This window comes from Strix uralensis, chromosome 8 (assembly GCF_047716275.1).
Source record: "Strix uralensis isolate ZFMK-TIS-50842 chromosome 8, bStrUra1, whole genome shotgun sequence".
NCBI lineage: Eukaryota > Metazoa > Chordata > Aves > Strigiformes > Strigidae > Strix > Strix uralensis.
In genome coordinates, this window is record NC_133979.1 from 21,638,012 (window position 1) to 21,664,637 (window position 26,626).

The window sequence follows — 26,626 nt, forward strand, 5'->3', positions numbered from 1 at the left end:
ATATTGCCAGATTTCATTGTAAAAGAGTTTGCTTCTAAACATTCTCACAAAGAAGGGTAGGGAATGTTTGATTAAAAAAACCCAAAAATTCATTATACAGATTGTTCCCTAAACCACAGTGGTTGAGCTGAGGGAGAATCCACTAGTCAGGAACTTCTGATGAAGGAGTGATAAGGTGAAAACAGATGAAGAATATGCTTTTTAAGGCTCTTACTGATAGTAAAATGATAGCTCTGGACTTTTTCCTGTCCTGAAATATACCACCTTGACAAGTTTAGGTAGATTTTTGCTGAAAGTATTCTGGGTGGATGGCTGCATATATAAAGTAATAACTGGCTTCTGGCTCCTTTACAGAGTTCTGGTTGTGCAAACAAGAAAGTTGTAGCCCGAGTAAGTAACTTTTTTTTTCTTTTCATTTTTTACTGCTTGTAGGATTTTTGCCCTAACTGTATCTCATTTGTCCCAATTATGCCTAATTTTTACCTAATTATGTTTGTCCTAATTAATATTGTCCTATTTAAGGAAAAAGTAAAATAGAATAGCTTAGCTATTCGCTCTTTGTGTGAATTTACTTTAAAGGAAGTATGTATATGAAAAAAAGACATGAAAATCCTGCTATGAGGTATAGGGCAGCTCAAATTCCTGTTTTTCAGGAAGCATATACACATCTGGTCCAAGCTAAAGTTAAAATTAAATGAGTGTCATACAAACAGAGGACAACTAAAATTTTAGCTGAAGTAAGATAGAATAATGATGTAAGAAAGAATAATGTTGAGTAATTTATTGTGCTCAGCATGTTCTGGAGGAGATACGGATGTATGTATTGTATAGCTTCAAGTCAGACTCAGCAGTAGCCTATAAAAATTATGTGCAAATAACCTTTTATTTTATAATAAGGCATTCCTACTCAATATATGCATTAAAGGGTCTGGAGTTGTTATAAATAAATAATACGGAAAAAAAAAGAACACCTGTCACTGATCATAGTGTTTTCATCTCCTAATAGTACATGTCTTTGTTCTTTACAGGATACATCACACGTTTTGAGCAGAAGAGACTATGATGTACAGGTAAACCATTCTTGTCACTTTTTCTGAACTACTGCAGGCGTAACAGCTCCTCGGTGTATTACCTACAAAAAGAAGAATAAGGATCTAGTTTCCACAACAGAGTATTCTGTTTAGGGTTAGGTAGTTCCTTCCCAACAGAACTATGTATTTTAATTTATTACACTTTAGAGAAGAATGAGTCATTTCTTGTTTCTTCACAGAATGAGTCTTCTACTTCAAATAGCAGCCACACTAACTTCCAGGTAATAACATAGTGTCTACTGCATGATCTTATTGCAAGGAGCTTTCTGAGAATTAGGTTCCACTAATTTATATGTGCTGAAGGGTGCTATTTTGATATAACAGCATTTTCCCTATAATGTTATAATTTTGCACAGTGGTAAATAACGATAATGGCCCCACAAAATATTGTCTCCTCTGTTCCCTTACTCCACTAAGCAGGTAAGCATTGCAGGTGTTTCTTAACATAACGTTTTGTAAAAATTGTTCACAAAAAAACACAAAAAAAATAGTTTTAGAATCTTTTTTTAGAAACAGTCCTGCTGTAGTGATGGTAATGGCCAGATCTATAATTCTGCTTCATTTAGAATTTGGTAACCAGGTACATCTTAGTGATTATGTACTTCTGTTACAAAAGTAGGTCCAACATTCATATTCTGTCGACTTATGTACTGCTGCAGCAGTGTATATGTTACAGAATGATGTGAAATTTAACTGATCCGGAGTGGCACCTGATTTTTCTTAATATTTTGTACTGTATTGGTACCTATCAGCTTCCCAGAGATCTGGAATCCTGCTATGTCCAGAATGATGTAGATGTAACACTAGTATAGTCCTCTGTCTCAGAGAGTTTGAAGTCTAATTCAATAGTGCAGTCAGATCTCTGAGCTCCAGAGAGTAACAGTTTTTTTAATTAGTTTTCTTGATACCCATTCCCTATGTATAGTATCCAGTCACTAATTAAGTTTCATCCAAATTTATGTTTTCACAATGATTCATACAGAGGGAAGTAGTACAACCAGTTTGTCACCTTACTTCTCACTACATAATTTTATACATGTTAGATTCTGATAAAATGCTTCTATAAGAAATAATTGGTTTCTTCACAGGGTGGATCATTTATTGCAACTGGTGGTGGATCAAATAGTCAGGTCAGCCTTTTCCCTAATTTTATCTAGTCCAGATAGCTTCTTGGTAATTAAACTAATTAAATTCCAGAGTCAGAGTTTAAGTCCAGTAGTTTTGCATGGGGGATTGGTGATGTTATGCATTAAATTGTAAATTAAGTGACCCTGTTCAGATTAAATTTATTTGAAATGGCTCTCTGAAATCACTTCTTAACACTGTTTCAATTTCACACTGTTTATTGATGAGAGCACAATGGAGATTCTCTGTACACTTGACTATCCAGATAATTCTCCCTTGATGAGGCATCTGTCATTGAGACATAGCACTGAGATGTAGTATTGGTCTAACTTTCAAAGTAACTGTTAAATGTATAGAGCTATGCTGTCCCCTCATTTGTTCTAGGTATAGGAAAGGTCACAGCTACTCTGTAGTCCCACAGTCTTTCTTCTGCTAAACACAGTTTCACATCTGAAATAAGATTTTATTTTAAACTTCCACCAAGCAATAATTCTTTCCTTTTTTTTTTTATTTTATAGGGTGGTTGCATTTGTCCTGATGGAAGCAGTGGTAATAACCAGGTAATTCTTTTTCTGAGTTTATACTTTCATCAACACAATGGAGTATTTTGAATTAATCACCTAGTAAGTATGGATGCTTGGGTAACACTAAATATTATTGACAATTTCCTTAATATGGATAGAAATATATACAATGAAATGGAAGAATGAGTCCCACTTTAACTGCATAATTACCATCTGGCCACTAACTTTCTGTAACTGTAATCCAGATGCTCTGTCAGTTGACTGTTATGTGCTGATTATTCATTACTTTCAAAAACCAGAGTCAATATGCCCTGTAGTAACCACAGGATTTAATTGCATCCAGCTTAGGTGCCTTGTCCTTCTCACTGGTACGATAAAATATTATGACTAAAATGTCAAAATCTGATAAATATTTCAAAATATAATCTCTTAAATCAATATTTAAACTACTCTTTCCCATAAAGAGAATCACTGCAATTTCATGATCAGTGGCACTGCTTAAACTTTTCTCTTAGGCCATGCCTCTGTGCCAGAAAAAAGCCCAAGGAATGCAGTTACATGGGCATTATAGACTAGGTTTATCAGGCTTCTGGCTTCACTTGGCTTTGCCAGGTGAACTTGAATTGTAAAGTCACCTATCTTCTACCTGAAAACCTTTTTTTGAAGCTTTTATTGAAGCTGTATTTACATAAACCCATTTGAATGATGTAATATTTTTTTAGTTTTCAATTTCAACAAGAATCATATTGTGGATTGTTATTTCTGTGAAAAAACATACTGTTTAAACAAACTAATTGTATAAAGAAATTACTGCTTTCTGAACTTAACTGTCATTAACTTTAACATACAGCAATAGTAATTTTGGTCAGGTAAAATACCGCCTCTTTCATATAATTGAGGCTGAGCAGTAATCATGACCTACATGTTTTAAAATATAGACTAGTCTATTAAAATAACTAATATTGAAACTTCATCAAGGGAAAAATTTTATTTGTCATGTGATTGTAATGCTGTATAAGCGAATCCATTTACAAGGAAAAAGGTGGATGTCTTTATTCAAGTTTTCATTCTAATAGGGCCTTTTTCTTTGCATGCTTAAATTGGTGCAAAAAGAGTCAGTTTTTAATGGCAAGCAACCACAGCTTGACTGGGGACAGGAGACTGTATTTAGTTGCTATCAAACAATAATTTTCAACATGAAGAAAATAAGACATCTAAATTGGACACTTTAGAAAACCAGTTCGCAGTGCAGATGTGTACCCTTTAATACACAAGAGACTTGTATTTCAGTTTGTGATAGTATCAGCTGATGGAATTAATTTATGATAAACTAGGTAGCAATAGTCTTGATCTTTGTCTTCACGCAATAGTAAAGTTCAGCAATCTTTGCAAAGGAATAGACTGAATTAAAAATCAGACTTATTTTCATTGTCTGTCCAGGGTCAATCCTCTACATATGGCAGTAGCAGTGCCTAAGATTAGCATGTAAACACACTGGCCAGGATAGACAGCTTCATTCTTCTGAATAAAAAAACCAAGGTATAGGTAGATGTATATGTACAGATAAACCAGCATTCATAAACCTAATGTAAAAGAGACAGTCATCTGCTTCCTTGAAGATTCTTCAGCCCAGGAGGAATATTCCTGAAAAAAACTCGGTTCTAAACTTAAAAGCTATGAGTTACATGAAGGTCTCTTCACACCTGGAAAAGATTATAAATTAAGAGTCAAAGCTATACATAGTTAAACCATCTTTTTTCAAAGGAAACAGAGGGTTTCCTTATGTTGATCCTCTAATTCCTCACACAGTAATTCCACTTTTCATCTAAGCTTCATCTAAAGACAAGAGTTCAGTCTACAAATAGTCTCTGAGGAAGCAGTCTAACCATAGAATAATACTTAGTCTGTTTTGTATATAAAGAGAATGTGACAGTAATAATGGATGTTATGTACTGGTAAATAGTCTTTTCCTTTAAGTGGTGAACTGAAAAATCTGCTGTCCTAAAGCCTATTTACACTTTGTAAGTTCAGTATTCTGGCAGTTTTAAAAAATACGATCAGGGTCATGTTCATCTATAACAACATAGAGTCTGCCAGGTATGACATACGATTCTGTGATTAGAAAGAGTAAAATGAAAAGTTACTAATTCTTTCAGGTCTTTTAACCTGAACAGAAAAGTACCTGCTAAAGGCTTCCTTATCTCTAACAAAAATAACCAGTGTTCTCTTTTAATGATTGCAGTAATGTCCTTTTTGAAAGCTATATTTTGACAGAACAGAAATTCAGAAATGGACTCACTTAAATGTCTGTTTGCAAGAAAATAGCTAGCTTGTGTTTTCATTTCAGGGAGCCCCAGGTTCTTCACACAGTACATATTCTGGTAACCAGGTAAACATTCAGATAAAATGCCCTATTCAGAAGTTCCAACTAAAACCTTCCCTGAAGGAGTAGCCAAATATAAACCAGTAACCCATTCTGTCTTCTGCACAGGGAGGGCCTTCCTTCTATCCTGGAGGATCCTATGGACAGGTAGTTGTTTTTCCTCCCTTACCAGGATAGCACAGACTCCTATCATTCTGGTTCCTTCACCCCTGATATTGTGGGTGCCATGACGTGCTACAATTACAGACCTGACAGTTGTCTCTTAGAGGAGAAAACTTAACCCTGATGTAACCTAGTGGTGTGAGGTTTGACAGAGCACCGTACAGAATGGTATCTGCAGTTTCCTTGCAGAATTCAAATTTCAGCAGGCTGAGAAAATTACCACCAGAAGCCTTCTTCCACTTTAACAATATTGGGCTTGATTTTTGTTTAGAAGCATAAAAGTTAGCTCAAAATTGGGAGGAAGGGTGTGAAGTGGGAACCAGATACGCTGGTATTTAAATACTCATCTGCAAGAAAATAGCTGGTCTGTGTTTTTCTTTCAGGAAGGCCCAGGTTCTTCCCACAGCTCTTACTCTGGCAACCAGGTAAATATTCTGGTTGCTGTGCTTGCACAGGAACAGTCTAAAAGTCTTCCTTGAGAGAACATTTCAACTACAGATGCGTAAATTTTTGTGTTTTCTGTACAGGGAGGATCTTCCTTCTATCCTGGTGGATCTTATGGACAGGTAAGTGTTCTTCCTCATTTGTAAAGATAAGACAGACTTCTGTTATCTTCATTACTATATTCCACATGTAGTGACTGTTGTGAAATATAACACCCAAAAGTTGAATCAACCATTTGTAACTTACAACATGAATTTTGTCAGAGGAAACGACTAAGTTGTCTTTAAAACTTCCATGGAATGATCTTTCATCCAGCCAAGAAAACTAGTGATAAAAAGTTCCTTGTTCTTTAATAGTATTGGCCTAAAGCGAGAGTCGGGTACATTGCTATTTACACCATCCTATTTGCAAGCAAATAGCTAGTCTGTGTTTTCATTTCAGGGAGCCCCAGGTTCTTCACACAGTACATATTCTGGTAACCAGGTAAACATTCAGATAAAATGCCCTATTCAGAAGTTCCAACTAAAACCTTCCCTGAAGGAGCAGCCAAATATAAACCAGTAACCCATTCTGTCTTCTGCACAGGGAGGGCCTTCCTTCTATCCTGGAGGATCCTATGGACAGGTAGTTGTTTTTCCTCCCTTACCAGGATAGCACAGACTCCTATCATTCTGGTTCCTTCACCCCTGATATTGTGGGTGCCATGACATGCCACAATTACAGACCTGACAGTTGTCTCTTAGAGGAGAAAACTTAACCCTGATGTAACCTAGTGGTGTGAGGTTTGACAGAGCACCGTACAGAATGGTATCTGCAGTTTCCTTGCAGAATTCAAATTTCAGCAGGCTGAGAAAATTACCACCAGAAGCCTTCTTCCACTTTAACAATATTGGGCTTGATTTTTGTTTAGAAGCATAAAAGTTAGCTCAAAATTGGGAGGAAGGGTGTGAAGTGGGAACCAGATACGCTGGTATTTAAATACTCATCTGCAAGAAAATAGCTGGTCTGTGTTTTTCTTTCAGGAAGGCCCAGGTTCTTCCCACAGCTCTTACTCTGGCAACCAGGTAAATATTCTGGTTGCTGTGCTTGCACAGGAACAGTCTAAAAGTCTTCCTTGAGAGAACATTTCAACTACAGATGCGTAAATTTTTGTGTTTTCTGTACAGGGAGGATCTTCCTTCTATCCTGGTGGATCTTATGGACAGGTAAGTGTTCTTCCTCATTTGTAAAGATAAGACAGACTTCTTTTATTGTTGTTCCTGTACTGCCCTTGAAAGAAGGAAGACTCTTTCATGAGGGAACCAGAATAATAAACTTTTTTTATTTTCTGTACAGGGAGGGTCTTCTGTCTATGACAGCAGCAGTGAATCCTATGATCAGGTAAATACTCTTTTTTCCCTTTGTATAAAGGGTGCTGAGGGCCAGTACCCTGGCTCCTCTATACAGCTGTATTCTGTATTTTGACTCTTACTATATTTTAATGAAGGCTTTTTTTTCTTTGAGGAATGAATTTGCATATATTTTTAACTAAGTAGCCTGAAAGTTTATAGGGGAGTAAAAATTGGGTTGCCTTCAACCATTAAAGCTTTTTCTCCTCAACAATGCTAGCTTTGCATTATCTGCAAGATGAAGGTCTCTTCAAAAGTGGAAATAAAATTTGAGTTAAAAATATGTTAAATGAGTGTTTTACAGGGACATAACTATGAGTTGCTCAATAGCCATTCTGATAACTAAGAAAAATTCATATTTTTTAAATCTCCCCAGAAGGGGATCCCTATAGCAAGCATCCAAAAAAAAAGTCTGTTTGCAGTATAAGAATAATTTATTTTCTGAACAGGGTGGATCTTCCACATATGGTGGTGCTGGATCTTATGGTCAGGTAAGTATTATTTGTCTTATACATCAAAATCTTAAGCTTGCTCTGTTGTTTCTTCTGTACACTCGCTTTTCAGTTATTTTCAAGTGATGAAAGTTATTTTTATTTCAGTTATTTTTAAGTGATAACCATAGAAATTCCATTTTATCTTTTGTTTCTCTTTACTTTTACTTACCCCTTTACAACTCCAAATGTTTCCATAGTGGAGGGAAAGTGATGCACTATATACACTATCCTGCTAACTGCCACTGTGATTATTCAGTGCTTTAACTACTTCATAGTTTATGCATTACCTCCTTCAGAAGGGAAATATCTTCTGCATTTACTTTACACACCTTATGCAGAAGCTGTTGAAAGTCTGTACTATATGCACATACTGTATTTGTGCACATGCACATACTATGTATGTGCACTATATGCACATACTATATTTGAAGTCTGTATTTATTGATGTGAATCTCATTGTGGGATCATTCTGTAGGGACCATCTTATGTTTCATTTAGCAATACATTTTAACAAGCTGAATTCGTACAGAATTATTTATTAAAAATGATAAGACATATAATCCAGATTGCTTTTTCACAGAAAATTGTGTCGTGTTGCTACTTCTAGTACAGGATCTAGAAAAAAAGCATAGATAATGGGACTTTTTTTAATGTAAAGAATGGTTAATTCTGCAAATCAACTATATAAAATTTTTCCTTACAAAAATGCATGTTTACGGGTGTGTGTGTGTGTGTGCGTGTGTGTGTTTTCTTTAACCTCTTCTGCTTAAGCAACAGGTAACGTTACATATTTTTTCTTTTCTTGCAAATTCCCTAGTTTAGGTAAAATCAGAGATTCTAAGTAGCTGGTTATCTTTATTCTTCTATTTTATATTCTCCACAAGTAAGATCATGTAAGAGTCCTTTTTATATGAAAATACATGTGTTTTCATTATTTTACAGGATTCACCTTCCATAGGAGGCAATGAAACTAATGACAGTGTAAGCATTGAAGTATATTAATATCAGAATCTACTACTTTTTAAAGTATCTAGGTGCTTACATGGACCCTTACCTTATCTCATCATCTTATCTTCAAGAGCTCCTTTACAGTACACTCTAATAATATGTGTTGTTTAGTAATTTTCTGCAATAACTTCTTTGAGATTATATTTTTTCTATAGATAAAGGAAAATGTGGGTATAAATTATGTCACGTTATTGTGCTATGGTATGATAAGGACTTGGCAAATTAAAATTGCAGTTACAACAGTTCTGATTTGTAACAATCATACTTTTTTGAATCCGTTATTAGAAGTAGCATTTACAAAGGAAGGTCTTTTATTTCACAGTTTCCATTGAAATTCAGTATTAGTGTATGTTCACAGTGTACAAAACAACCAGATAGTTCTTACTTCCAGCAATTTAGTTTGGCTATGTTTTCATTGAGTTAATTTAATACAATAACACTAATTTAACTAGAAGAACAGTATTACCAGTATGTCAGATCAGCCATTCTTGTTCTTAGGGGTTATTTTTTATTATTTATTTCCTTAAGAGTATATTCCATATATGTTTACTATTCTGGACTCCTATAACAATTCCCACAAATTAAGACTTTCAAACTTGATTGCTATTAAAATACAGATTTATTTTAAAATTCAACTTTTCCTTGGGTTTTTTTGATAAAACACACTGGTTTTGACCCTTAATCATTATCTCATTTTATTCTTTTTCTACAACTTCCCATATCAGTATTGCACAGAGTAGTTCCCTCTTTCTATCTCCAGTTCACACTACATTTCATTTGTGTTTTTCCAATGCCAGACATAAAAGATTCGAGTTCCTTCATCTATATATTGCATAGGAATGGTCTGTTTTCATGCAGTGTGGTGAGAACTACTTGCTTTTCTGTTTAAGAACATGCCTTTTCTCCCAACTAAAGTATATTTCCTATTAATTCTGGTGAAGCTGTTTATAAAACTTTGCAAGTTTAATGTCTTGTTTTCCTGGAGTCTGGAGTAATTGACAGTACTTTAACTGGATTTCTAATAAGTCTGTTTTCCAGTGTCCTGGTTAGTAGGAAATTGTTCTCCACAATTTTTTATAAATTCAGCTGTGCATTTTATCCACAAGTATAGTGTGTCATTAGTTTCTGTATCAAAATCTTCTTGTGATTATTGAGCAAAGCTAAAATATGATACTGCAGAGGGCCCCAAGGCCCTCTGATAGAAAATTAAGGTGTGAAAGAAACTAAGGTATAACAATACTTGTGTGTACCACTGAGGTCTTACAAGAACCAAGACAGTTGTTAGAGTGCTGATGTTTTCCCCTATAGCGTTCTAAGAGGAAATAACATAGATTGAGATGTCATCCCATTCCTTTATTACGTTACATCAGGATTCAGCTTTCCAAATAAAGAAATTCCATACTCCAGAAATAAACAGTGAAAGAACTCAAAAGAATGCTGCTTATCCTACAGCCTACATCTTTGATCTTCCTAACAAGCAGTAGTTTTCTATGCCTTCCACCCTTGCTTAGAAAAAAAATAAATATTTGTCATGCAATAACTAAATTTAATATTTTTTAGGATTCTACCTCATCATCTGGCAGCCAGCAGAGTGAACGGGTAAGTGCTCCTTCCTGACGTATTGCCAGGGTGTCTGCCCCAGTGCTTGGCAGCTGCTAGCCACATAAATTAGATCTTGTTTGGAAGTTGGTGTGGCAGCTTCCAGTGTGGGATAGAAAGTCCTTAAGCACAGAGGGAATGAGGATATGGCTAAAGTGTTAAAGTACTGCTAGAAATCCTAACTGATGCTGAGGTGTACTCTTGAGGTGTACTCTTGAATCATAAACTCACATTGCAAACATGGTACCACAGTTTACTTGTTCAGGTTCCTGCACTTTTTTACTCATTGCCTGCTGCAAAAGGCTTCAATACCATGATTTGTCCAGCATTTATTTTAAGTGAAATGCTTTGCTTTGTTGTGCTGTATGACTGACTTAGGAGGGCTTTCATTTTCCTGTCAGTTTTACATGGCACCCATTTTATTTATTCTAATGAGAATTAAATGACACAGACTGAGAAATTATTTTGTTGGAGATATAAGAACTCTTCAATCATTGTATCCAAAAGAGTATCTTTCACCAAAAGAGCAGTTATCAACAGGCATAAAGGGGCGTGTTGTGTTTTATACAGAAAGACCTATTTTTTGTTGTTCTTGAACACTCCACGAGAGAAAATTAAGGAATGAGGACAAGCAAGGAGGAGTGTTCAGCTTTCATTCTGATCTTTCCATTCTACAAAAGAAAGAAAGTTTTTATTTTTATCATGTAATTTCAATACATTTTTCCAGGATTTTTATTCCCCAGGAGGCAGCCAGTCAGGTGGACATGTAAGCATCTATTTTATTCATTATTTGCAGTTTCCTTCCAAAATGATTGTTTTATTTAAAAAATATCCTGATGAGTAAATTACCCAATTGTTTATCAGATTTCTCATGACATCCGGCATCGTGTCTTGTGAAACTAAATAGCAACCTGGTTTTAAAAAAAAAATTTTTAGATTTTAAAAAATGTCTGTATGACTATTCAACATAGTCTTGTTTTCCAGAAGCCATTTTAAACAAAAATAAATTGGATCTACTTTTTGCAGGGATCATCGTCTCAAGGTGGTGGCTACTCCAGTGGACAGGTAAATACTAACTCTTTGTATTTTTGACCTGAAGTATCTGTTATACAAAAGCTTGAGTCCTCATATTGCAATAGAGTGATTTTTTACCTGGGAGCAAGATTCGTTTGGTACTCAAACACCTTATCCTTATATATCTCTGTGTAGTAGTCCAAGTGTAAGCAGAGTGGTCAAAATACAATTCATTTATTAACAGATGTTGTAACACCAGGAAACAAATGTGTTTGGTTTTTTTTCCCCAACATGCATATTTCAAGAAAATATTACCAGATTGTGGGGGTTTTTTATCCTCATTAATCTTTCTATAGATAAAATTGGGTTCTTAACCAGATAGATCTTTTCAAACATAGTTTAGAGACTAAAAGACAATACATTGTAATCAAATATACATGTCAAACTTAAAGAAGATATTTTAAATGAAAACATAACTTTTACAGGGTTCACCTTCTTCAGGAGGCAGCCAGTCTGGTGGACAGGTATGCTTTTCTGTCTCCACACCGTTCAGTTGTGCTAGTGTCAGGCACTCACAAATTACTTTGCATATCTTTCCTTCATAAGAACTGTTTTCCTTCACCACTGTCCTTTTTGCCCAGAGCCTCAGCAACACGTTATTTTCTTTTCCCGTGTCATTCAGACATATCCTGCAGGCCAGAGTAGCCAGTAGTAACTGTCTAAATGGCAATTGTATTTGAGCTTCTGTACCTGCTTTGGTGCTAAACATTTTTCTTCTTACACATTTCATGCAGATTGAATGTGGAAAGTGAGACACTGAATGGTTAACCCCTGGCCACCTCTGATAGTTTTATCAGAGTAGAAATCACTTGTTTTCTGTAACAGCTGTAGCATGAAAGAGGAATACCTCTCTAAGGGAAAAAAAATTGCTTTTGGTAGTACTACTCAGAATTTTTTACCCATCCTTTTGGTGAGTAAGGTTTTTAAGGTAAAAATTGTAGATAACAAATTTGAAGATAACAAAATTAGAAGTTTTTTGCCCCATCAGAGCAACAAGTGCAGGAATAGTTGCATAGGATGAAGAGAACAAAAAATAGACTAATTTCTAGAAGTTGAGGACTTGGGCAGTTACAAATGTAACCTTAACAGTTATGAATGTGACAGGCTTGCATACCAGTGATGGTAGAAGTAGTAATCTGAGTTGTAACTGGAGTCCCTTTCAGTTCTGTGCCCTTGTTATTTTAAATATTTTCTGCATACTTTACAGGGTGGATGTGACTGTTCTGGGGGAAGTTCTGTAAGTGTTACTTTTTCATTATACATTTTCTTTTACTAAATTATTTAACTGGAAAATTATCTGTGGTCCTACTTATTTCTAATTTATTTATTTGAATGTACTCTTAATTTTATATTTATTGTTCCTTCGATGACTGACATATTACTGACACAGTTGGAGTTATGTCTCATTATGCCAAGATGAAAAGTTCAGAATCATAGAATCATTTAAGTTGGAAAAGACCTTTAAAATCATCAAGTCCAACCGTAAACCTAACACTGCCAAGTCCACCACTAAACCATGTCCCTAAGTGCCACATCTAGAGGTCTTTTAAATACCTACAGGGATGGTGACTCAACCGCTTCCCTGGGCAGTGTGTTCCAGTGCTTGATAATCCTCTCAGTGAAGAAATTTTTCCTAATCTCCAGTCTAAACCTCCCATGGTGCAACTTGTGGACATTTCCTTTCATCCTATCACTTGTTACCTGGGAGAAGAGACTGACACCCACCTTGCTACAACCTCCTTTCAGGTAGCTGTAGAGAGCAATGAGGTCTCCCCTGAGCCTCCTTTTCTCTAGGCTTAATGACTCCTGTTCCCTCACTGCTCCTCATAAGACTTGTGCTCTAGACCCTTCACCACCTTCGTTGCCCTTCTTTGGACACGGTCGAGTAATTCAGTGTCCTTTTTGTAGTGAGGGGCCCAAAACTGAACACAGTATTTGAGGTGTGGCCTCATCAGTGCCGAGTACAGGGGGACAAACACTTCACTAGTCCTGTTGACCACACTATTTCTGATACAAGCCAGGAACCCCTTTTCTCTGATCAGTGACTTTCAGTTACCACACAGTGTTTGCAGAGGTGTGTATCTCTTCTCAAAAAAAAAAAAAAAATCTTGCATTAAATGCAGAATTAATTGACAAAAGACTTATCATGAAGGGAAGGTAAAATAATATCAAGTCTACAAAACTGCCAACCATAAAAAATTTTCTCAGAAATCAATATTTACCAAATTAAAAAAAAAACAAACTGAGCCACTTCTCATTTTTGCGTTTAAGTCCATATGGAATTATTTAAAGACTCTGAAATAGGATAATACATGCTTTCCAAAGCAAATCATATGTGGTCAATCAACATGTAGTATGCAAAGGACATTTCTGCACCATGGGTAGTGTTCTTATTTTCTAGGCAATGAGTCATGGGTAGATACAAAATGATACTTTGTGATTTACCATCTTCCAGGCAGACAAAGACTATTTACTATCTTGACAAATTAAGAAAAGTGAAATGTAATTTCATTTCAGACTGTGATATTCTTCCTTTAAAATACCATAGAACAGGCATTCTAAGGTTTCATTTCATTTTTAGTTTATGATCAAAGACAAAGGCTAATTTTTCAATATTTTTTTTTCCCCTTTATAGGGTGGATCCCCTACCTTAGTCAGAAGTGATTCCTCTGCAAATGTAAGCAATGTTCATCAGCTTTTAAGTGTGACCTGTGTTTGTTTTGTCAAGATAGTGGCTAGAGAGGTTAAAAAGATCAGTACCTAATAGAAGTCATACACTTGTGAAAATAGCCTACCTTAGTTACAATTAAAAATACACACAGAACATTCATGCAGCACTCATAGTTTCTCTTTCCATTTGAAATAGTATTCATTCAAATAGAAGTCTCTGAATGAAAAATGTTGTTTGACACAAATGCAGTACATAACAATGTAAATATTTACTTCAGGAGTTAGTTCCATTGGCTTCTTTGGAATTATGTCAAAATATCCGCTAAGGACATGAGTTTATGTGTTTGTATTCCTCTTAGATCATTTCCTGCAAGAAAGGTTAGTATTCATAGGTCAGTAATTTAATGATGCTAGCCCTCTCATATGGATAAGAACTCTTTTGCAGTAGAGACCCGTTTACAGCAATCCCAAGAGAAGTTCTATTCATTGTATATAGCAAGTCATGCAGTGTATGTCACCAGAGCTCTGTATGTGCTGCACTAAAGGGAGAAAAAACATTTGGGTCTTCTTGTATCTAGCACAGAACTCTGTGGCATTCTTACCAGACTGCTGATATAAAGCTGGCTTGGACACAGCTACATAAATGTACCATTCAACAATTAATATTACATGATAAATAGGACTGGTCTTGTGCTCCTTTTTAGGAAGGAGGAATGTGTATATATCTACAGTCAGGAAAATATTCTTACCCACCTGTGTTCTACATCCTTCATATTATTGATGTTGGGATTTGTTTCCTTTGAAACTTCCAACTGGGATTGATTTTTTTGTTTTTTACTGACTTGGCCATCTTTGGACTGCAGTTTGAAATGAGGGATTGTGTATAAAGATTGAGGGAACATAGTGGTTGGGTCTGCATTTACAAGTACTGCAAACTGCTGGGACTGTTTCACAATCTGTGCTGATGAACTGATGTCCACACTATACACATTTCAGGAAGGGTTTGCTCTGGTCTGGTCCAATGGACCAAAAGTCCATTTACTACCTGAATGCATTAAGTGTGCCCCTAGAGAGCACACTACAATTTAGTTTAATCTGAAAAGCATCAAATTAATTCACTCCAAGACCACTCCATGGTGCAAAACAAACTACAGTGAGTGGGGACTATCAGAAGTTTTGTCTCAAAGACACACTCCTGATCTGTACTTTAATATGTAGGTGCACCCAGTACCTCAGCATGGGAGAATGGCTTTTGCATACTGATAGATGCTTAACATTCCCTCACTACAAAAAGGATATTGAATAACTTGAGCGTGTCCAGAGAAGGGCAACGAAGCTGCTGAAGGGTCTGCAGCACATGTTGTACGAGGAGCAGCTGAGGGAACTGGGGTTGTTTAGTCTGGAGAAGAGGAGGCTGAGGGGAGACCTCATCGCCCTCTACAACTATCTGAAAGGAGGCTGCAGAGAGCTGGGGATGAGTCTCTTTAACCAAGTAATGAGCGATAGGACAAGAGGTAATGGCCTCAAATTGCGCCAGGGAAGGTTTAGACTGGATATTAGGAAGCATTTCTTTACAGAACGAGTTGTTAGGCATTGGAATGGGCTGCCCAGGGAGGTGGTGGAGTCCCCATCCCTGGAGGTGTTCAAGAGTAAAGTTGACTTAGCGCTGAGGGATATGGTGTAGTTGGGAACTGTCAGTGTTAGGTTAATGATTGGACTGGATGATCTTCAAGTTCTTTTCCAACCTAGACGATTCTGTGATTCTGTGATTATATACTAAACACAAAACTGTTTCATTTCTTTATGAGCTTAGCAGATCTTGTGGAAGCTCGGAGTGCTCAAAAGCTCTGTAGTACTCTGCAAGAATGACTATTAAAAGCTCTTTGTGGGGATGTCATTCTTCAGTATGCTGATTTTAAACAGAAAGAAATAAGATCAGTCAGATCCTTTGAAGTGAAATAACTGGTATTTCCTTTCTGAAAAGGCTCTGGAGGCAGCCATTCTGGTGGACAGGTACACACTAAAGTTTAGATGTATTAACAAAGAAGGAAAGGCTAGATTTTAGATTTTGAGTGGATTTTAAACCCAAGCAAAAAAGTTTAAAATAGCAATTTATACACTGCTGTCCTTCAAGAAGTTTTGCTTTAAAATATTCCTGTTAGAGAAAAATAACTGGTTTCTTTTTTTTTTTCCCTTCCCAGGGCTCATCATCTTCTGGAGGCAGCCAGTACAGCAGCCAAGTAAGCACTCACTCCAAAAGGAGAGCCAGCCAGCTTGCCACTTCTGAAAATGATGGTTATTCATGAACTCAATTAAATTCAGTTTTCATATGGGAGCTATGTTTAAAGAGCAAAAACTCAGTAAATTAAATTAATCATTGAGATTATTATGTCCTAAAAGTTATACACTATGGCTTTTTTAGCAAAAAGTGCCCTTGTTTTTGTGAAACTTGGATAATGAAGCTCACACAAAAAATAGGTGTGGGGAAAAAATGAATCAACATGTAGCATTTTTGATTCCTTAGGGATCTAATTCCACTAAGAAGAAAACCAAATCCAATTCCCCCTCTTTAAACAGACCTCTTGTTGTATGAGGTTTCAGTAAACTTGCTTAGTTTGGTTTTCAGAGTCCTGTTAGGTAGCTAATCTTTTACTGCTAACTTTGGCCCAGGATTCAGCTTTACAAATAATGAAATGCCATTCTCCAGAAATGAGCAGAGAAAAAACTAGAAAGAATGTTCCTTTAACCTTCCCAACGAGTCACACAAACAAAGCAGTAGGGTTTTTTGCCTTCCACCCTTGCTTAGGAACTCGGATATTTTCAGACGTTACCTTGTAAGGCTTGAACACTAGTTATTAAAGCATATCGAAAGCCTGCTCACCTGCCTTCACTCTTACCTTGCTCTCTTACTCCTATTGTCCTGGGAGAGCTAGGTCTTGATTTAAGGAAATCCTACAGCGGGTAATTCACTTACTTTGTATTCTTTACAGAATTCATATTCCTCTGGAGCTAGCCAGTATGGTGGACAGGTAAGCTCTTACTTTTAATATATTATTTGATATATTTGTTTTACCATTATTTGACTCAAGTAAAGGATTATCCAGATAGCTATCTTATTTTAATATTTCAAGAAACTTCTTAGTGATTTATTCTCTGAAGTAAGATTGTGAATTCAAGGAAGACAAAAATACAGAGTTTATTCTGGGAAGATTACAAACAAACAGTCAAATAACAAAATACAGATGTCTTTGCTGCTCATCTCCCTGAATTAGATATTCAGAAATAACTGATCTTCAATATTTTTCCAGGGGTCATCTTCTTATGGAGGCAGCCATTACGGTGGACAAGTAAGCATTAATAGTCCCCACTTTTGTAGTTTTGACCTATGCAAACTTGTAGTTATTCATTGTCTACCCAGCTGTCTACCTTAGCTTTATTTACCTTAGTCTAAAATCTTCTCAGTAAATCTTTCTCTGTAGTGATCTGGTGCTACTGTGACTAAACAAAACAAGTTCAGATTAAGACCATTATTTAAGGCTAAGAAAAAATAGAATGTGAAATACATTGTTGACTCCTGAAATTTGTAGGACTAGAGGTCATGTATTTCTGAAATAAATTAATATTTCATGAAGCTGACCAAAATTCTTAAAAGCCTTGTGAAATGATTCTATAATTCTATTAAATTGGTGTAAAGAAGTTTGTTTCCTTTTTTGTTCACATTCAGGGTTCACCTTCCTCAGGAGGCAGCCAGTATGGTGGACAGGTGAGAATTCTTCCCTTGTAGTGTTTACTACTTTATCCAAGAGACTTGGTAGTTTTCTGTGTAAAAGAACATTTTAAGGAGATTGGGATTTTTTAATGTATTATTTAATTTGTTGCTAGGTATATAGTAGTTATAAATGTATGTGATACAAAAACACAGGAGAGTTTTTAGGAGATGTAATTTCTGATGCATCATGGTGAATTCAGATGAGTCTCACTCCTTTTTGCATGGTCTGATTCAGTCCACTCACAGTTTTGCACTGAAAGAAATTAGGTACCTCTCCTTCATATGGAGCATGGTTTAAAGGAGTACTATGACATGGATATAGAGATCATTTAATTCTTTTTGTTCAGGGTTCACCTTCTTCAGGAGGCAGCCAGTATGGAGGACAGGTGAGAAATTCTTCCTGTGTAGTCCTTATCCTAACACCCAGCTTCTACATCAAAACTTGGTACTTTTACTAATATTTTGAGTAAACTCTGTTAATCTGGTAATAGATGATCAGGTATCTAAATATGTATGATCTGAAACAATACAAAAACTAAGAAAGGCTGGTACTTCCATTGTATCACAGTAAATGCAGTTCTGGCCTTGTTCTACCCTCTGACCTGCCCTCTTCATTCTGGACCCATTTTCCTTCTGCTGCTGTCATGGTTTCTTAGCTCTAACAGTAAGGAAGGGCTGGAAGCAGATTGCATTCCTCCTCTACTTCAACCTATGGAATACCTCATTTCCTTTAGCAAAATGCAGTAACAGAGAGGTAGTATGTCTTGGGAGAGGAATAGGGGAGAGGGTCAGGAGTTTTTAAGAGGTGTTCCACACTCTTGTGAAATGAAAGATGATGGATAGGGTTCCTAGTGCTGCCTAGTGGTATAGCCTTTAATATGGAGTGAAATTCTCAACACGCTTGTCCTTGGCCTCTGAAAACATTTATTGTCAGATTTATTGGAGAGGGAATTAAAGAGATTTTTCAGTCCAAATACAGTCTCCTGAAACTAGATATATAATCCTAATAGCTCATGATCAGTATTATGGAAGATTCGTATGTTACAGACCATCCCTAAGTTGCATAGAACATATAAAGGAATAGGTTGAGTTTTTATCTTTCTGTAACCTTTCACTGTACAATAGAGAAGTGTAATAGTCTTTCTTTCAAAAACCCTTAAAGAAGCTTTTTGATAGAGAAATAATTGGCACCTTTGCTTCAGGGTCCATCTTTCTCAGGTGGCAGTCATCATGGAGGACAGGTGAGAATTGGTTTTCTATTTATGGGTTGTTCTTTACATCATTCACCTTTCTCTCTCTTTATAAAGGGGTGGCTTACAGCAAAACATTGTTTAGGCAGAATAGATGAATATATGACCTTCTGCTGTGTCAGCCCACTCGGGAAAGTAAAACAAAGGAGGCTGCTGTGAGCACACAATCCAGTGGAACAGCACTAGTCACACCTGCCTGGAGCTGACTTTGATTTAAACTTTATTGTTGTGTTTAAACAGTAGCCGTCGTAAAGGCCAATAGATTTCAGTATAGTTATAAAGGAAGTGTTTGCATTCCTGTGACACTTAAATCCATGGAAGACAAGCAAAAATGTGGGTTTTTTGTGACAGGTCATAAGTTACAGAATGTGCAACAAATATAAATGCTTTCTTATTTCTCTAGGGTATAGCTTCTTCAGGAAGCAGCCAGTATAGCAGCCAGTATAGCGGACAGGTAAAACTTCTACTTTCATAGTATTTGCAGGTTTGTCACACAGTTCATTAGGAAAAATGACCCTCATGTTGTGCAAAAAAGGAACATTCTAAGAAAGAATAGCGTTATACCAAACTGAGTGAGGATTGCTAAGTATGGGTTTGTCTGGATGTCAGACCATGAAACGAGCAAATGATACAGGGGCCTGTGTGACTGCATGGAAATGCTTCTTTAAACAGATCATGGCTCTAAGAAGCCCATATTTGTTGTTATGTTTAAACAGAAGCAATTTGAAAGACTAAGGACCACAGAGAACAAGTGAGAATGTTACTCAGTAACACTGAAGTAATCAGTTACTCATTTTTTCCAGGGTTATTCTTCAGGAGGCAGCCAGTCTGGTGGACAGGTATGCTTTTCTGTCTCCACACCGTTCAGTTGTGCTAGTGTCAGGCACTCACAAATTACTTTGCATATCTTTCCTTCATAAGAACTGTTTTCCTTCACCACTGTCCTTTTTGCCCAGAGCCTCAGCAACACATTGTTTTCTTTTCCCATGTCATTCAGACGTATCCCGCAGGCCAGAGTAGCCAGTAGTAACTGTCTAAATGGCAGTTGTACTTGAGCATCTGTACCTGCTTTGGTGCTAAACATTTTTCTTCTTACACATTTCATGCAGATTGAATGTGGAAAGTGAGACACTGAATGGTTAACCCCTGGCCACCTCTGATAGTTTTATGAGAGTGGAACTCACCTAGTAGGCCTCCACTGGAAATCATCTTTAGTGTTTTCTGTAACGTCTGTAGCATGAAAGAGTACTGCATGTATTCCAGGTGCTCTGGCCCCTCTAGGAAAAAAAAACAACCCAAAATACTTTCTGTAGTACTACTCAGAATTTTTGACTTGTCCTTTTGGTGAGTAAAGTTTTTACTGTAAGTTTTAAATGAGAAATTAGAAGACTATATTTTAAAAAATTGTTCCATAAGTGCACAGATAGCCTGAAAGTACACTGGAGAAAGAAACTACTTCTTAGCTGGAGCTTGGTGAGTCTGTGAGCAGGATTTTATAGTTTGTTTTCTTGCAGTAGCAATGTGAGTTTGATTTACAAATTCAGAGGCCTCTTCCAGTCCTAGACTCAGGAAATAAGTTTGGTTGTGTTTTATACAGGGTGGATGTGTGTGTCCTGGTGGAAGTTCAGTAAGTATTCTTTCTCTTTGTATATTTTTCATAGTATGTACACATACTGGGAAATTCTCAAGGAACTACATTTCTTGAAATAATTTTCTGTGAAGATGAAAGTGTTTTTCACATTGTACTAAAATGAGAAATTTTGAACCTGTTAAGGATAAAAATATTAAGTAACTTGCAACTGTAGTATTGTATTTGAAACTAACTACCCAGATGCATTTCTATTTCCAAGAAATACATGGGAAATAAATTGCACTTTCCCCATCCTGGATTAAACAAGTAGTAATGTTCTCCAGTATATGTATTAAAGGAAGACTAGTGCTGATTCTATCTATAAAATATTCAGACATGAAAAATGGCTTCAAAGTATTTAATTTCTTTTGGTTTATAAGAGAGGCCTGGGACTTTTCTAAGAATCTGATTCCCAATTTTCTCATAGTATATCTACTTGGTTTTGGAAACATGTGTGTAATAGTGCTCTTCTTATGATGGTTATTAACAGTATGATTGAACTAGTGAAACTTAGATCTAAAATCTTAGTCCAAAATGCTTCCAAGTGGGAACAGAGCAATGCATTTAAAAAGTTAAGGCTATTTCCATTTTTCTGTCTAATTAGTATATTTCCTATACTTTTGTAAATACTTTTAAAAAAAAGGCAAAGAATCCAGTTTTGCTGAAATTAGGCTAATTTATTTTTGAGGGAGGGTTCTGTTATCTTCTGTCTCAGTATAGTCAAAATTCCTTAGATGACTACTTATCCTTCTCAGATTATGAAATCAAGGAAAACCCACATGCTATAAGTGTACCACTCATGGTATATATGCCACTTCTGAGAATCGGAAGTGCTGAAAACAATGTATAAATTATCAGTTTACTTCTATTTGAAAACAAATAATCTGAAGGAATAAGGATGAATCAAAACTAAATCCTTTCTTTGTTTAATCAATCAAACAGAAAAGTATACCAGTAATCAGTGTCAATGACTTAATCATTGCAATAGGTCAAGATGTTCTCTTGTTTTTCCTTTACGTGATATTGAATTCAATACAGAGTAAACATTGCTATTTTTGTTGAATACAGGGTTCTTTTGGAGGAAACAGCTATCATGGTGGACAGGTAGGCAATTTTTCTGTAACATTTACAGAGTTTAGTTTCTCAGGAATAAACATGGGTCAGTTGCCATATTTGCCCGGAAGCCATTAAATATTGAGTTCAGTTTAGTCACAGAGATAGGGATAATAATTCCAGAGAGTACATGTGGCTCTTACTGAATCACTCTTGACATTTCAGTTATATCTTTCTATATGCTAGAGCCAAGATTTTACTTCATAATTATAGAAGCTTTCTTACCTCAAAAAAAATAATGAAGAATAATTCATGGGGTTCATCTCATTGCCTAAATCACTAATATGATGTGCGGATAAGTAGCCATTTGCCACTGCATTAATGGCTGTGTAAAGGTTTCCCAGTTAATCTGTGTCGTGTATTGTTTAGATTAGGTCCAGGGGTTTTGATGCCGGTAACTATTTAAAAAAATTATTTACAAAAGTTTCACATTCTTTTTACAGGGTTCATCATATTCTGGAAGCAGTCAGTATGGTGGACAGGCAAGCAACTTTTCTTTTTTTTCTTCTTCCTACTTATTATTTATTAAATGAAAAATATGATGCAGTGCATGTACTGCCAGTCAGTTTTTCAGAGTCCTTTTACTCTCAGTAAGTATCTGAAAACATGGACCGTTTCTCAGTAACTGAAATGAAGTAGCATGAACAAACTTGAATTTAAAGAAACATAATAAGATGTTTCTTTAAATAAAGATCATAATTTTAGTTGTTTTACCTCGGAATGCCTCTTAAATCATGTGATAATTTTAATTAACTATCTTTTATGTTTCAGTTTCACACTACTATGATACCAGTTCAAAATCTGTTTTCTGTTATTTTTCAGTTATATTGAGATTATACTTTTTTTTGCATTTGTTTAAATACTTGGAAATTTGGTACAAAATATACCCATAGATATTGCTTTGAAAATATAAATTCTGGTGTGTTACCCACAATAATACTTTCCTCATCTTCAGCTGCAATTTGAGTCTCTTACTGTAAGCAGCTCCCTATGTACCTTTTGTAGACTTAGTAGTTTATGACTGATCGAGAAATCTTACTAGCCCAAATAGTTAACAGAGGTAATGGATGGCTATCTAATAAGAAAGTGGAACATATTTTTCATAGTATTTCTCTGTTCGCAATGTTTCACTCTGCTATACTAGAAAATAATTTAATTTCTTTTTGTTCCATTGGCAAACATTTGAGTTCAGTATCACTCTATTAAGAAGATCATTTCTTGAGAGGATTTTTCAAAAGCTGCAAAACAAAGTTTTCCCAAATTACTTATTTGGAATAATAAGTATGCTCATACAGTAAATCATAATGCTTGCTGAACATGTTTGACCTAGCAGAGAATCACAAATAGAGTAGATTTTTTTTTTTTTCTCTTGAATGGAGCCATAGTTAAAGACACTTTATATCCATATATTTATGTCAGAGAGTAGTCTTAGCTGATGTTTTGTGACTGTTTGCCAAATTTACTACTTTCAATTGTTAAGGATCGTAGAGGAATTAAATCAGAAGTCTTTCACTGCATCTTTTTAGGTTAATATTCTTTTCAGATTCCTACTGAGATTTCCTATCAGAAGGTCCTTCTGTGATGTTTCATTCTGCACAGCAAAAAAAAAAAAAAAAAAAAGAGTAACTGCTGTTATTCTGCCAACACTTAAGCACTTAAGTTTCCTGTGATTTTTTTTAATAGGGATCTTCTCCCTCAGGAAGCAGACCGCATGGTGGGCAGGTGAGTATATTCTCTTTCCATCCCATCACTGCTAACTCTTTCCCTGTACTGTCTGGATCCAATCAGTTACTTGATGCTGAAAGACGCATTCATTTGGCCATTTTACTGAGATTAAATAGTTGAGGTAATACCGATTAAAATCATTTCAGGAAGCTGAATAAAAGAATTGGCTACAGTGAATTACTGCTCTGTGTAAAACGTTCCTTTGAACATACTATAATCGCCATACTGTATTTCATAACACTGCTTTCTTGATTCAGGATAACAAATTGCCATTGTTTTGTATGCAGTAGATAGCTTAAGTTTTAGGTACCCCCAGTTACTTTTTGTTCACACAACATCCAAATAAGTTTGTCCTAAGTACTGCACAAATTGTCTCAAGACAGTGATAGCAGATTTTTTTCATTCAATTAATAGATGTTTGATTAACTTCTTACAGGGCTCATATTCTTCTGGAGGCAGACAAGATGGTAAACCAGTAAGTAACAAAATTTCAAGTTTACCTTTATTTTTCTTATAAGCCTGTTAAAAAAATCATATCCAGTTAGTTATGGACTAGACATTTTTCTGACAATTACTTAAATATGCAGAGTGTCACATGATTTACATATCTGGGACAATCTTAACAAATGCAAACACAAAATATATTTTCACACAGTTCAATAATTTTGAGCCAGCATTTTACTCTGTAACTGAACTTCTAGTCAATCTCTGGATTAGTTCTAGTAATCACAGAATGAAATTACAGGATTTTTTTTTTTTAATTATTTTTTTGTAAGGGGCTTCTGAACAGTTATTTCTATTTAAATTCATAGTAATCATATACTTGGTGCTCAGGGCTCACTTTTTAATTGATTTTATATGCATTTGACTTAAGTATTTCTGACTTGCTTTAAAGAAAATTCTTTTTTTTAAAGAAATAATAGTTGACATTTGACTATGCGTATTTTCATCTTCTCCCACTTCAGACCACTTTTTTTGCTATGTAATTTAGACCTTGCTCTTGTTGTTATTCAATGGCAGGAGATACAGATAAGCACACACAGTGTTTTAGCTTATCTCTTATAGAAAATAAGATGCATCCACCTGTTACTAAAAAGTGGGCACAAATGTTAAATTTTCTTATACATGAATCATAGAGGTGAGATATTTTGTGTACCATATTTGATGGCATTTTTTAAACAGTCAATGCTTGTAAGATACCCTGTTGGCAATGCTATTCAATAAGCAGAGCAACTTTGCCAGAAAACTGAATAAGACTCTAGTAGAACATCTAATTTTTCAGTATCCACTTTTATTTTCAGTTACCTTCCTTATTAGAGCTTTCTTCAGGTAGCGCTGTATAGTAAAGGACTCTAACATTTACCTTTTGTTTTTTCCCCAAATCTAACTGTAGACTGATTCCAGGTGAATTCATGTTTAATTGGACCTTATTATTTTTTACTTTCTATATATTAAACACATCATAACTACAAAACAGCTCTTTCTTCTTGAGAACTTTGCATTAAATTCTCTGACTAATACATCATTCAAAAGAATACCTGTAACAGAAAGATGTTAAATATTTGTATTTCAGATAAGCTTTTCCCTGGGATTTTTGGATGACTGGACACAAAATAAGTGTTCATTCTCCTGTGGTCCTTTATGCCAGATAGGAAGAATATACTGACATACAAATAGGCTTAGAGTTGAAAATGGGTATCTTTTTTTCAGGGTTCATCTTCCTCAGGAGGCAGTCATCAAGGAAAGCCAGTAAGGATATTCTTCTTTCAGTATTCCACAACCAAGTTAGAAATATGAATATTGGGTTTTGAAATAGGTAACAATAATAAGGGTGGAATTTAAAATTATGTTACAATAGTAAATGTCTGAGAAAGCTGACCAATAAAAATTGGAATATTTTGTTCAAACTTGAACCTTAGGATGAGGCAGCATTCATTCCTCCTGTAGCAAAGTTTTGATATACTCTGTTACTTATTCATAAGAACATGCTTGGATCATTCTATTATGAATGATGTATTTAAATATCAGGATAACTGTTTCAGTTTCAAACTTGATAGTTCAGTCAACAACACATTGGCTTTGAAAATCATCTTGAAACTGCTCATGGAATAAAGAGGATGTAGCTGTGCTTAGTTGAGACCATTGAATTGAAATAGGGAAAAATGTGCAAGGAAAAAGGTAAAATCAAAGTCAGTATCAAAATTGCTGATATTAAGGGCATTTTCAAGACTGCTGTATGCTCTTTGGCCACAATTTACCAGGAGTCTTGTACAACAAAAATAAATGATTTATGATTATTTTACAGGGCTCCTCTACCTCAGGAAGCACTTACTCTGGGAGACCGGTAAGAGTACTTTCATAAGAGTGTTTTCATCTTCTTTTCATAGTAAACGAAGAACCTGAGTGGTTGATAGAGCAATTTCAGGATGATTTGGTCTGAAGAGAACATTCTGTATTAGTTCTATTTGTATTGAAGCATATTTAAAGAAACTGCGGTAGAAAATACAGACTCAGCCTGGAAAACCTATTTCAGTATCAGTTATATTTTAAATCTGAATCTGTCTTGCTTCACATTCCAGTTAGCGGCCTTATTATGTTTTGCTGACCTCTATTTTTGAATTCCTGTTCTCTGTGTAGATTTTCTAGGCTCTGCTCAGTTAATTCCTTCACTTTTTTTTTTTGATAAACTAGATTGTTGAGTTTTTCACTGTCAGGTTACCTGGTTTTGCACTTTCTTTTTTTCAGTATTCATCATTTTTTAACATCCTCTTTCAACTACAGGGATGGAAAACTCTGTGTGGAATATGATAATGGAATGAGAGAAAAATATACTTTTGCCCTTTCATCAATTTTAGCTGAAATTTTCAGATGTAAGATGCGATATAGTGTGTAACTAGAACTATTTATTTTATCCATGCAAAGCTACTTTCCTCTTGAACGACTTAAACTCATGCTGTGGGTTAAGCTATTAAAATTTTGTTGATCATGGGCAAAACTGTGTTCAAAACCATTAGGTGGGAACACATCTAGATTTATTTGTTTGTTTGTTTTCAGAATTCACCTTCCTCGGGTGGCAGTCAAGTGGTAAGCACTCTTCCTCTTTGTAGTTTCTACGGGTTTCTTCCTATACATATCGTAGAAAACTGGAAGTATTGTTTATGCTGTGAGGTAGCTCTC

At 35.6% G+C, this 26,626-nt stretch overlaps 1 protein-coding gene across 1 annotated transcript in view; it reads left to right on the plus strand.

The window, feature by feature from the left end:
* Positions 1–26,626, plus strand: part of LOC141946576 (uncharacterized) — a 79,993-nt gene that overhangs the window by 51,463 nt on the left and 1,904 nt on the right. The window contains exons 34-71 of the mRNA XM_074876596.1: positions 355–390; positions 1,029–1,070; positions 1,271–1,312; positions 2,180–2,221; positions 2,735–2,776; positions 5,088–5,129; positions 5,232–5,270; positions 5,669–5,710; positions 5,813–5,851; positions 6,171–6,212; positions 6,315–6,353; positions 6,752–6,793; positions 6,896–6,934; positions 7,065–7,109; positions 7,567–7,608; positions 8,554–8,592; positions 10,180–10,218; positions 10,946–10,984; positions 11,245–11,283; positions 11,718–11,756; positions 12,500–12,529; positions 13,928–13,969; positions 16,164–16,202; positions 16,953–16,991; positions 17,271–17,309; positions 17,687–17,725; positions 18,079–18,117; positions 18,934–18,972; positions 19,385–19,435; positions 19,785–19,820; positions 20,579–20,608; positions 21,680–21,715; positions 22,168–22,206; positions 23,408–23,446; positions 23,886–23,924; positions 25,160–25,198; positions 25,755–25,793; positions 26,504–26,533. Of these exons, the coding sequence (XP_074732697.1) occupies positions 355–390; positions 1,029–1,070; positions 1,271–1,312; positions 2,180–2,221; positions 2,735–2,776; positions 5,088–5,129; positions 5,232–5,270; positions 5,669–5,710; positions 5,813–5,851; positions 6,171–6,212; positions 6,315–6,353; positions 6,752–6,793; positions 6,896–6,934; positions 7,065–7,109; positions 7,567–7,608; positions 8,554–8,592; positions 10,180–10,218; positions 10,946–10,984; positions 11,245–11,283; positions 11,718–11,756; positions 12,500–12,529; positions 13,928–13,969; positions 16,164–16,202; positions 16,953–16,991; positions 17,271–17,309; positions 17,687–17,725; positions 18,079–18,117; positions 18,934–18,972; positions 19,385–19,435; positions 19,785–19,820; positions 20,579–20,608; positions 21,680–21,715; positions 22,168–22,206; positions 23,408–23,446; positions 23,886–23,924; positions 25,160–25,198; positions 25,755–25,793; positions 26,504–26,533 (1,494 nt within the window). The remainder of the gene's footprint in view (positions 1–354; positions 391–1,028; positions 1,071–1,270; positions 1,313–2,179; positions 2,222–2,734; positions 2,777–5,087; positions 5,130–5,231; positions 5,271–5,668; positions 5,711–5,812; positions 5,852–6,170; positions 6,213–6,314; positions 6,354–6,751; positions 6,794–6,895; positions 6,935–7,064; positions 7,110–7,566; positions 7,609–8,553; positions 8,593–10,179; positions 10,219–10,945; positions 10,985–11,244; positions 11,284–11,717; positions 11,757–12,499; positions 12,530–13,927; positions 13,970–16,163; positions 16,203–16,952; positions 16,992–17,270; positions 17,310–17,686; positions 17,726–18,078; positions 18,118–18,933; positions 18,973–19,384; positions 19,436–19,784; positions 19,821–20,578; positions 20,609–21,679; positions 21,716–22,167; positions 22,207–23,407; positions 23,447–23,885; positions 23,925–25,159; positions 25,199–25,754; positions 25,794–26,503; positions 26,534–26,626) is intronic.